At 38.2% G+C, this 12,111-nt stretch overlaps 1 protein-coding gene across 1 annotated transcript; it reads right to left on the bottom strand.

Annotated features, from left to right (window-relative positions):
* Positions 1-649: 649 nt before the first annotated feature.
* Positions 650-11,906, bottom strand: LOC144664092 (uncharacterized). The gene is made up of 9 exons (XM_078525221.1): positions 11,509-11,906; positions 11,328-11,385; positions 10,148-10,219; positions 8,823-8,876; positions 7,695-7,748; positions 6,420-6,464; positions 1,842-1,886; positions 1,155-1,190; positions 650-777 (listed from the first exon to the last, which is right to left on the bottom strand). The coding sequence occupies exons 1-9, from the start codon at positions 11,698-11,700 to the stop codon at positions 650-652; spliced, it is 684 nt and encodes a 227-aa protein (XP_078381347.1). The 5' UTR covers positions 11,701-11,906.
* Positions 11,907-12,111: the final 205 nt, after the last annotated feature.

Here is a 12,111-nt window from a genome sequence, read left to right as displayed (position 1 = left end):
AATATTTTACAAGTTTTTGACAATACTTAAGAGCACATGAATTAAATACTTTTTTAAAAAATTAGTAATAGCGTTTTAGTTTTTTTAATAATTTGAGCGGTATAATTTTGTAGTCTTTTTTGAAAATAATTTTACATTGATGCATTTTCTTTTTAAATTTTAATTGTAAATACGTTATTCTGATAATTTTAAAGTTTAGATTCTAATTAATGATAGGTAGCTATTTTTAATTAGTGCGTTACAGAACTTTAGATAGGTGTCCCCAATGAATGGTTGTTCATGCTTTTCTTCTTACTGTTACTTAAATATTAAGTGTTTGATTGATTAATTGATTAATTGATTGATTGTTTTATTGATTGAAGTTGTTACTTACGTAATTAAATAAATTACATTAATCGACAACAAAAAAGCAAGTGAAAGATGCAAAAAAACATGCAGAAAAAGGTTGAAATGTGATTGACAAATAAACATGGTGAAGTTGCCGATTTAAAGCAGGCTTCTTCCAGTTAATGTAGACAGCTTCTTAATTTTGGCTTGAAACTTGTTGGCGGCGGAGTCCAAGTTTGTTAAAGACTCCGCACAGCATGAATTCGTGCATTCCTCTGAAGCCTGTTTTCACAACTAAAAAACGTTGTCCTTTTTCTTAAAATCATCGGAAGCCTTCTGCTAGCAAGATCCATTGTTTAAAGACATTACCTGGGGGGCCAACAAGGCCGGGTGCCCCGGGTGCCCCGACCATTCCCGGCATGCCTTGTTCCCCTGGTAATCCTGGCTCTCCTGGAAGTCAAAGATGCGGTGTTAAAATGTTCAAACATAGAGACAAAAATGTGAAATGTAAGTACTATAGACTGGGCTTTGTGATTCCAGATTTCAGTCAGGATATAAACCTGCACTCTCTTACAAAGGCAAACAAACAAACACAAGAAACAGCGGCTGGCAATGTATTTTGTTTGCTTGACAAGGTATTTCTTTTCTAGAGAATGCAACAACTGCACGGATTTCGGAACATGTCTATTTTCATGTCTATTTTCTTGTTGTTAATAATTTTATTTAGCAATTTTATTATAAACTAAAGAGTCATTACCTCTAGGGCCGGGTGCACCGATTATTCCTGGCTCGCCTAGCAATTTTATTATAAACTATAAAGTGATTACCTATAGGGCCAGTTACTCCTGGCAAGCCTACTGCGCCTGCAAGTCAAAGATACAGTTAAATATTAGAACGGAGATGCGATAATCACATGAAAGTACCATGCACTAGATTCTGAAATTCCAGTAACAAAATCAAACAGCTTTCAATGGCAAAAATAAAGTAAGGAAATGTCGGTAAACTTAGACTGAGACCGTTAAACATCTCTCCAGAACAGAACTTCATAAGAACTAGATACAGTAAAATATTAAAACGGAGATGCGATAATCAAATGAAAGTACCATGGACCAGATTCTGTAATTTCAATAACGATATCATACAGCTTTCAATGGCAAAAATAAAGTAAGGATATTTCGGCTGAGAACAAAATTAACTTAGACTGAGACCGTTAAACATCTCTCCAGAACAGAACTAAATAAGAATTAGTTGGGATTTTTTTTTTCAGTTGGGATTTTTAACCTCTTTATGTTTATTTAAAATTATTTGTTTCCTCTGTTTCAGTGGCATGCCTGTAAACTAGCTATCTCGTTGAGATATGAAGCTAAGTGCATGACCACTATAAACATATATTTATTTTTATTATTTTTTTATTTACAAGTGCAAAAATCTCCAGTGCTTCTTTGATTTAATACAAGTTACCTCTGATCCCTTAGATACATTGGGCCTATGGCTAGTACAATTAATATTCTCACCTTTTTCACCGGGTTCTCCCTTGTTACCAGGATATCCAGGGTCACCTGAATCACATTGATAAAAAACTTGATGTTTTTAAAAAAGGTATTACGAATCCAAAGTTATTGACAGATATATAATAACCGACACCTGTCGCAAATGTTCGTTATCTACTATGATAGCTTTTGCCCTTAGGTAGATAGTAAACGCCGGGTTTCCAAGGTGGAGTTGTACATTGCCCACTCAAACATTAATTTAAGTTATTCAAAGTTGTAGTTTTAGTGGAAATATATACCTTAAGGTAACTATTGTTAGCGGCTACTAATTTTAGCGATTTTAGCGAATTAGACGTAGTGTTAAAATATTAAAAAAGAGACAATAACGTCAGATTAAATTACCATAGACTGGGCGCTGTGATTCCAGTCAGGATATCAAGCTGCGCTTAACGGCAAACAAACAAACACAAGGAACAGCGGCTGGCAATGTATTCTGTTCACTTGACAATGTATTTCTTTTCTAAAGAATGTAACAACTGTACGGATTTCGGAACATAAACTTAAGAGTTATTACCTATCGGGCCGGATACTCCTTGCTCGCCTGGTGAGCCTGCAAGTCAAAGATACAGTAAAATATTAGAACGGAGATGCGATAATCAAATGAAAGTACCATGGACCAGATTCTGTAATTTTAATAACAATATCATACAGCCTTCAATGGCAAAAATAAAGTAAGGAAATGTCGGTGAACTTAGACTGAGACCGTTAAACATCTCTCCAGAACAGAACTTCATAAGAACTATTACTGAATTTAACCAACACGAGTGCAAAAATCTTCAGTGCTTCTTTGATTAAATACAAGTTACCTCTGATCCCTTAGATACATTGGGCCTATGGCTAGTACAATTAATATTCTCACCTTTTTCACCGGGTTCTCCCTTGTAACCATTATATCCAGGATCACCTGAATCACATTGATAAAAAACTTGATGTTTTTAAAAAGGTTATTACGAATCGAAAGTTATTGACAGATATAACCGACACCTGTCGCACATGTTCGTTATCTACTATGATGCCTTTTGCCCTTAGGTAGATATATAGTAAACGCCGGGTTTCCAAGGTGGAGTTGTAAATTGCCCACTCAAACATAAATTCAAGTTATTCAAAGTTGTAGTTTTAGTGGAAATATATACCTTAAGGTAACTATTGTTAGCGGCTACTAATTTTAGCGATTTTAGCGAAGCGCACTAATGACGTCACAGAATTTTAACCCCCGTTGTGACTCGGACAAAAGTCAGACAAACAAACCGCTCTCCGTAAGAGCAATGTATGGCAAAATGGAGTTGGCGGGCACTTCGGAGGCATATTTAGCGATTGTTTCACGATACTATTGCCAGGTGGGCTCAGAATTCGAGAGAAAACCTTAGCTGTGCAACGTAGAAAGCTAAAAACTTGGTTTATAGCGATTATTCAAGAAATGTAATGTTTCCCCTCAGCTATTGAATGGATTATAAAGGCCCTATTCGGTGAAAGAAAACATTTATTTCTACGCGAAATGCAGAATGTTCACACTGTTTTAAGTGGCTCATTGTGCAACACAATAGAGCTAACCTCTGATGTATGCCACGACAAGATTACGCAAAGAAACGCTTGTCCGATCGGTCTCCTTGCCTGACCCGAATATTAACAGAGGTCAATTTCATAACACCGATGGGCGGCAAAATACTAGTTAGACTGACGAGCCCGACTAGCTGCAGTCTTTAAAAGCAATGGGGATAAATAGCAGCTTTATTAAAAGGAAAGCCCTTCAAACTGCAACGATATATCTGATTATACCATGAGAAAGTCGTATGAATAGCATAATATTTTCTCCCTCTATCTTTCGAAACAGACGGACGGCCCGGATATCAGTGCCGTCAAATTCGAGAATTTCTTGCAATTGACGTTCTTTACAGGGCCTAAATGGAGCAAACATACAAGAAGTATTCTTCGCATTTCGACGCAATTCTAGACTCTAATCAATGATAGTAATTCGCTATAAATTTCACGGCATTCTGAGTAATTTTGCAGTGGGCCGATCAAGGTGTCATTGCCCGATCTTCGACTAATAAATTCAATTTTGGGCCATGTTTTGGATACCTTGAATCTGTTTTTCACTAACTAAAGCAACAGTGTTAAAAAATCTACCATTTTTCGGGATTTTCAAAAGTCTCGGCCTCAAATTGAGCCTTAATCGCCTTTTTTCTTGTCAAGAATGCGTCCTTTCCATACAAAGCCTTTGGCCAAACTCAAATTGTTGTCCGACTCATGCGGGGGGTCTCATGCGGAGAAATCTATTTTTAGTAATAGTGCGCTTCGCTAGACGTAGTGTTAAAATATTAAACGAGTGCTCCAATCGGAGAGTGTAGTGTTTGAAATACATGTAGCAACTAAGATTAACACCTCTATCAAGCCGAAGAGGTTACCGTTTAGACCATAAAAAAATGAAACACAACATTGTCCTCCCTTGGACACGACGATAAGTTGAATTTACTTACTGTTGATGACAATAAAATTTACATCGTGTTTTATTTCGAAATGAAGTGATGTCAGTTTAATTTTCGTTATAATCACAATATGCGAAATTTTCGCTTATTTCCCTCCTCCGCATACAAACTTATGTTGACTACAGACCGTCCGAAAATCCAAAAGCAAAACAATGTCACGGACAAGAAAATCACAATTAAAATCGAAAAGATGGGCAATACAATAAATCAATAACTATTTCTCTTCAGTTGAATAACAATAGTTGACAAACCAGTCAAAGTGGACTTCGAAATTTTCGGCCCTCAAGCTTGATTTAGCTCTTCCAACTGACGAAGCCAAACCTATATAACCGTTCCACAGTTCCCACGTTAAAAAACAGAAAACTGCGGTAAATTCTTTTTTTTTTTAACAGATGGAATCAGCAGTGAAAGTATTGGTTTTTGCACTACGAAGATTTCACACGGCACACTTGTTATAATGTCCGACGGTCTGAAAACTTTCTTCTGAGAAAATATTCCGCTCTCAAACAAAAGTTTCATTCATGGAAGGAAATACTTGAGAAATGTTCAATTTGCGTGACGGATTGTTGATGTCGGGAAAAGGTCATGTCGCTTAAATATAAATTTGGAAACATTCGCTTTCATGCCCCGGGGGGGGGGGGGGGTACTTGACCTATGTTTAGGTATAGGGGTGCCGCTGGAGGTTTGAAACCCTGACCCTGTTTAGGACAATAAAAACTTAAAATACCTACCCTGTGTAGGACAACACCCGCTATTTTAAGACCCTATTTAGGACAAAGGACAGCATCAACAATCATTTACGCTTGATTGTGATTGCGTCCCGTACGCGATGTTTGACGCATTGAAATGCAAAAACACCGATCCCACCAAATAAAATAATGCTTCTTATTGAAGCGAAAGCGAAAACAATGTAAATACATGGACGACAGTCTTGCATCCATACCCTGTCTAGGACAGCTTCAGACCCTGTTTAGGACAGAGGAGCTTGAAATTATATACCCTGTTCAGGACCGGAGGAGTCAAAAACCATACCCTATCCAGCGGCACGTCCCCGTATAGGCCATATAGGGGAGTGCCCCCCCCCCCGGGTTTCATGCATGTTTGACAAATCAAAGAAACTTGCTTTTTGACATGTATTTGCTGTTTCTCAGTTTTTTTTTCTCAGTTTTTCGGCAAAAGACAAGTAATTCTTGCAATTCATACCTGGAAACGCGAGGATTTAAATCTTGCATATAATCATACACGATCTCTTGAAAGTAGCCTGGCAGTAAGGATTTGGTGACACGTCTGGCTGCAACAACGCAGGCTATTTGAAAGCCGATCTTTTGAAATGAATGGCATGCTTGGAATTGTTTACAGCTAGCGTTATCCCCTTAGCACTTTTCACCTCCCAAACAATCTACTGCATTAGTGTAGTTCAAACACTACACTAAAAAGAGACAATAACGTCAGATTAAATTACCATAGACTGGGCGCTGTGATTCCAGTCAGGATATCAAGCTGCGCTTAACGGCAAACAAACAAACACAAGGAACAGCGGCTGGCAATGTATTCTGTTCACTTGACAATGTATTTCTTTTCTAGAGAATGTAACAACTGTACGGATTTCGGAACATAAACTGTAGAGTCATTACCTATCGGGCCAGTAGGGCCGGGTGTACCGGTTATTCCTGGCTCGCCTAGCAATTTTATTATAAACTATAAAGTGATTACCTATAGGGCCAGTTACTCCTGGCAAGCCTACTGCGCCTGCAAGTCAAAGATACAGTAAAATATTAGAACGGAGATGCGATAATCAAATGAAAGTACCATGGACCAGATTCTGTAATTTTAATAACAATATCATACAGCCTTCAATGGCAAAAATAAAGTAAGGAAATGTCGGTGAACTTAGACTGAGACCGTTAAACATCTCTCCAGAACAGAACTTCATAAGAACTATTACTGAATTTAACCAACACGAGTGCAACAATCTTCAGTGCTTCTTTGATTAAATACAAGTTATTTTGATCCCTGAGATATATGGGCCTATGGTAAGAGCAATTAATATTCTCACCTTTTTCACCGGGTTCTCCCTTGAAACCAGGATATCCAGCTTCACCTGAATCACATTGATAAAAAACTTGATGTTTTTAAAAAGGTATTACGAATCGAAAGTTATTGACAGATGTAACCGTACTCTTGTCACAAATGTTCGTTATCTACTATGATGCCTTTTGCCCTTAGGTAGATAGTAAACGCCGGGTTTCCAAGGTGGAGGTGTAAATAACCCCTCAAACATAGTGGAAATCGATAGGTCTGTCAAAAATAATGTATAAAACGCCTTGCTGAAATAATGTATAAAATGTAAAAAAAAAATGTATAAAACCGGGCTGGGAGGAGTCAAACAAACGTCGTGTTTACCAGGCCTAGGCCGAGTTTGAAATCAAACAAAACGGAGAAGTACAATTGTAATTTAACCTCGTGCTTATTACGAATACATTTCCAAACACCATCACAGTTATAATTTCTTTTGATGGAGCTTGATGAATCAAAAATAACTTTGAGATTACTACTTCCATGTAAGAATTATTTTTTATTGCAAACTATAATGTCATTATCTGGCGGGCCAGGGGAGGGGTACGCAAACCTTTTTCGCCTTTATTTCCTGGAAATCCTTCATTTCCTACAAGTCAAAGATACAGCAATAAAGTATTAAAACAGAGCGCAGATAATCAAATGAAAGCATCATACACTAGACTGTATAGTTCCAATAGAGCGATTTTCGATTGATTATCTTTTTACCAAAACCAGAGTGATTACTCTGACCAATCATAAAGGACACTGACAATCCAGTGAACCAATCAAAACTCGAAGCAAACACACGCAGCTGACACAAAGCGGGGGAGAACGCGTGCGAATGAATCACGATTGGTTTTGGATTTACATCTTATTGGTTGAGGAAGTGTCGCGATCCAAAAGCAAAGTAATCACAGTGGCCAATCACAAAGGACACAGAAAATCCACTAAACAAATCAAAACCCGAAACAAATACATGTGCCGGCACGAAGCGCGGGAAAACTGGCCCGGGAAAATGAGCACGAGCGAGACTCGAGAGACACGATTGGTTTTGGTTTTTCTTTTGATTGGTTGAGAAAGTGTCGTGAGTTTTTTAAACCAATCACTAAAACCAAAGCAAATACAAATTACTTTCGATACTCAAGTGAAAACTGCTCTAATCCAATGAAAGCATCATAGACTAGACTCTTTAATTCCAATAACGATATCGAAAAGAAAACAAAGAACTAAGACTGAGAACGTCACATTTCATTATAAACTCTAAAGTCGTTACCTTTAAAGCCTCGGGGGCCATGCATCCCTGTCTCACCTGGTGGCCCTGGGAAACCTGCAAATAAAAGATGCAATAAAATAATAAACAGACATAAGATAATGAAATGAAAGCACTATGGTCTAAGCTTTAATTCCAATACGGGTATCCATCGATATCTGCAGGATATAGATCAAGGAACTGTCGGTGAACTAAAGGCCCGGCAAAACGAGTAGAAACATGCTTCCATAATTGTTTCCTCGTTTTGCCATGGTTCTATGCCGCGCGGAAACACGGAATGTTTCTGCCGTGTAGCGGAAGCAAGTTTAGTCTTGGAGACTAAAATTGACGCTGGAAGCAATGCTTCCCGTGTGGCAAAACTAGGAAACATTGGGGAATCATGCGCGCGCTACGAGTGTGTCTGGAAACATGTTGCCTCGTTTTACTAGGCCTGAAGACCGAGACCGACAAAATATCTCCCTACTAGACAGAGCAGAACCTAACTACATAGGAGTAGGACAGTATTAAACCAACGCAAGTGCACGCGTTTTGAGCGCTTTTATTTTTCTATTAAATACCAGCTACCTCTGATCCTATATAGATGATAAATAGATAAACAATTTCTCCAAGTTTCGGGTCTGTGCGGTGTGCTGTTCGCGAGTTATTTCCGAACCTTTCCACGCAAATTTATAAAGCTTAGTATGGAGACGCCATAACTGTGTCCTTCCGAGGGACACAGTTATGGCCGCCGTGATGTCAGAGAAACCATCTGGAACTCAATTCTGTTTACAACAGCAGCTATCCTTGGCTTAAGAGCTAGTACACTTTCACATAAACACCACTTATTATATTTGAAATGTTCAATCTGCACAAAATGGAAAGGAAAGGCCTTTTTTCAAACAAAACAGCTTTGTCGCGGCACTCAGCTTGATGTCACATACGACGGAGAACTCAAATATTCAAAATTCTCTGTTTTAAAAACGAATGACACTATCGATCTGGAAATTTGCAAAAATATATATTTTTAGCTTATCTTTCGCCTAATGACAACGAAAATTTAGCAGGCCTAGTGAATTTTGATTTCAGAATTTTATGACGTAACATAAAAACCAAGAATATTGGGACTTTGATTAAAACAATTACAACTCTCACCTGCGTCACCACGGTCTCCCTTGATGCCTTGCGGCCCAGCAGGTCCGCGTGAACCTAAATCATATTGATAATAAATCTTGGGGTTAAGATAACGGTATTGCAAACACCAATAACGACAAACCCAATGTTATTTATAGATATGTCAAGAAGAAGAAGAACTTTAATAGAAAAATCCCCCACAGGGCTTTTCAGTTTCTATTTACAATAAAAAATAAAACTACTTAACTCTAATATTTACAAATAAAATTTAAATCAAATAAAATAATGATTAAAAGTTTAAAAGAAGATGATTCCTAAGGTTTGTTTTAAAAGAGTACAGAGATTTAGCATTTTTGATTTTAATATCAAGGCTGTTCCATAGGTTTACGGCTCTGTAGGTGAATGTTCTTTGGCCTGCTGCGGTCCTGAACAGAGGAATTTGCAAGCTTTGGTGTTGGCGGGTTTCTCGTCCATGAACATCAGACCTTTTACAAAACTTGTTGCATAATCTCGTTGCGAATATTCGTTATATAAGCTTTGGGCTATTTATACTGTAATTTGGATTTGTCTAAAAACACTAATTTTTCTTTCCTTATGTCATAATCTGTCATAAGTCTTGGCAAAGAAGACTGCAATTCGTATTGTAACTATTCAATCCACCAAAGGTAGAAACATGAAATTTTGATATTTATGTAAATTTTATTTAAGTTCAAAGAGTGTTTGTAAATCAAGAGAACTTTCCAAGTTTATTATTTTCGTATCCTTATCACTTGTCTACTCAATGGTGTAAAATGAAAACAATGTAAATGTTGTTTATAGAGGCCATGCGGTTATCTTCGAGATAGATAGTTTCCAAATAAAATAAAACGCATAACATGATTAAAATTTCCAACTGGTAGGAGGTAGACCAGTTGGCTATTTACAAAGCATGACCGAGGATTTGAACTCGGGACTACCGAGAACAAACTCGGGACAACCGAGAACAAATACGGGACAACCGAGAACAAACACGGGACAACCAAGAACAAACACGGGACAACCGAGAACAAACACGGGACAACCGAGAACAAACACGGGACAACAGAGAACAAACACGGGACAACAGAGAACAAACACGGGACAACCTAGAACAAATCCAACAAGTAGCAGGGTGGAGGATTTGAACCCGGGACCTCCGGATTGCAACACCAGCGCCTTAAATCACTCGGCCGCGCTGAAGAAACCCTTTACATGTAGTGATGAGAAATAGATTACAAAATGAAACAGCTGTATGAATGCCGAAAGAAAGTATTTTAGGTAGTGGTGATTAATTTTATCATTTTCATTGTAAACTGTGAATTCGTTACCTGGAGAGCCACGGGGGCCTTCGGCGCCGGTACCTCCAGGCTGTCCCCTTAGACCACGTTTCCCTGGGGCTCCTAGAAGTCCAAGATGCAATGATACAAAATTACTGGAAGAATACCAAGTCAAACAGTCCCTTTATCGCAAACAACCAACCAATGGTAATCGAATAAAACGCTTGTATAGTAAATCAGGGCCGTAACTAGCAAGGGGCAAGACGAGGCACTTGCCTCGTCTAGATTGTAACCCAAAATTAATAACTAAATATGATTAGTTGGGAAAATAATAACCAGTTGAACAAGAGTATCTTTTTCAAGAAATGCCTCATAAAATATGTTTAAGAAAGAGTTTCAGAGCTTCTAGATTTCCAAACATTCTGGAGGGCATGCCTCCAGAACCTCCTTGCGAAAGGTCTGGTTACCGCCCTGTAAACGTGTGAGAAACTCCTGCTCTGCGCGTGCTATTCTTGCTGAGACAGAAATTGCCTGCCAACCTCTGCTCTGTTTACTTAAGCTACTTAATACGTAAATAGAAACTCCTGCTCTGTTTGTTACTTAATTCGTAAATAGAAACTGCTGCTTTGTTTGTTACTTAATTCGTAAATAGAAACTACTGCTTTGTTTGTTACTTAATTCGTAAATAGAAACTCCTGCTTTGTTTGTTACTTAATTCGTAAATAGAAACTGCTGGTTTGTTTGTTACTTAATTCTTAAATAGAAACTCCTGCTTTGTTTGTTACTTAACACGTAAATAGAAACTCCTGCTTTGTTTGTTACTTAATTCGTAAATAGAAACTCCTGCTTTGTTTGTTACTTAATTCGTAAATAGAAACTCCTGCTTTTGTTTGTTGCTTAATTCGTAAATAGAAACTCCTGCTTTAGCAATGACCCTCCGTAAGTGGTCATAAACATGTTCATAAGTAACAACCACAAACGTAATTTGACTTGTTATGAGAAATAATGAAACTGACAGCTTCGACAGACTGCACCAAAATGATATGATATTTAGATTGCCCTTGTTACGGTCTGTTACACGTTTTACTGACACCCAAAAGTTGCAAACCTCCCGGAAAATAGCGATTGGAAAAGGCTGCTAAATTACCAACTCGCCGTCAAAAGTTTCCCCAATTGAAAGCAAACCTACTTTGTAAAACTTGTTACTACAGAAACATTTTGGGCCACTTACCAACGCATGTGCAAGAATCCGGAGTGCTTCTCCGAATACGAACTGCTTCCTTTGACCCCTGAAACAAACACAAAACTGAATTAAAATCAATTGTTAAATTCATAGTGCGCCAACACGTAAACCTTTTCACTAAATCAGCAAGGTGTGCAAACCGTGTGTAAACAGAAAACGAGTATCCTACCTGGATATCTCGAGCATTGTCACCGAGCTGTAAGGTCTGTATGAGCTTCTCATGCTCACTGATTTGGGTTTTGAGCCAACTGAGTTCTCTGTGTGTGTAAATAGCAAACACAAGACCCGCGCAAGCTAACAACATACAAACAACTAAAACAGGGAGAAGATGCCCTCCACTTTGCTTTTCTTTCTTCTCCATGCTTGCTAGAACAAGCAGGACAACGACAGATTCAAGAGTTGAATGGCAAGATGTGGGGGAAAATTCCCTTATAAAACAAGGATAGCGATCACGTGAACCTGACCTGGTGCTAAGCCAAAATATCAATTACGTGACAGTGTTATTCCACACTAACCTCAGAGCAGAAGATTCAAGACTCGAATTAACAGGGCAGATTGCCAACAGATCTACAATGTTTGCCCCTGAAATAAGTGTTCAATGCGGTGACTTGTCTACCAAGTGTAGTTAACCCAGGGCTAACCAATTAATCATATATTTTCTGGTAACAAAGCCAGAAGAAAATGTGCAAAATTTAAAGTTAGTATCGCTGAATACTGCAGGAAAGTTTTATTAAGAAGGAATGCCTTCTCCGATTAGTAGCACGTTATCATA

Source organism: Oculina patagonica, chromosome 8 (genome assembly GCF_052425735.1).
Source record: "Oculina patagonica isolate OP01 chromosome 8, crgOcupat, whole genome shotgun sequence".
NCBI classification, from domain to species: Eukaryota; Metazoa; Cnidaria; class Anthozoa; order Scleractinia; family Oculinidae; genus Oculina; species Oculina patagonica.
The sequence above is the reverse complement of the archived record's forward strand: the minus strand, read 5'-3'. Positions and strand labels throughout refer to the sequence as shown.

Bases quoted from the DNA above. Each gene is read 5' to 3' on its own strand.
- LOC144664092 (XM_078525221.1), bottom strand. From the start codon at position 11,700: ATGGAGAAGAAAGAAAAGCAAAGTGGAGGGCATCTTCTCCCTGTTTTA. The intron at 1,887-6,419 runs GTGAGAATATTA...AATGTGATTCAG, and splicing joins GGGAGAACCCGGTGAAAAAG to GTGACCCTGGATATCCTGGT. The intron at 1,191-1,841 runs GTGAGAATATTA...TTTGACTTGCAG, and splicing joins GGGAGAACCCGGTGAAAAAG to GCGCAGTAGGCTTGCCAGGA.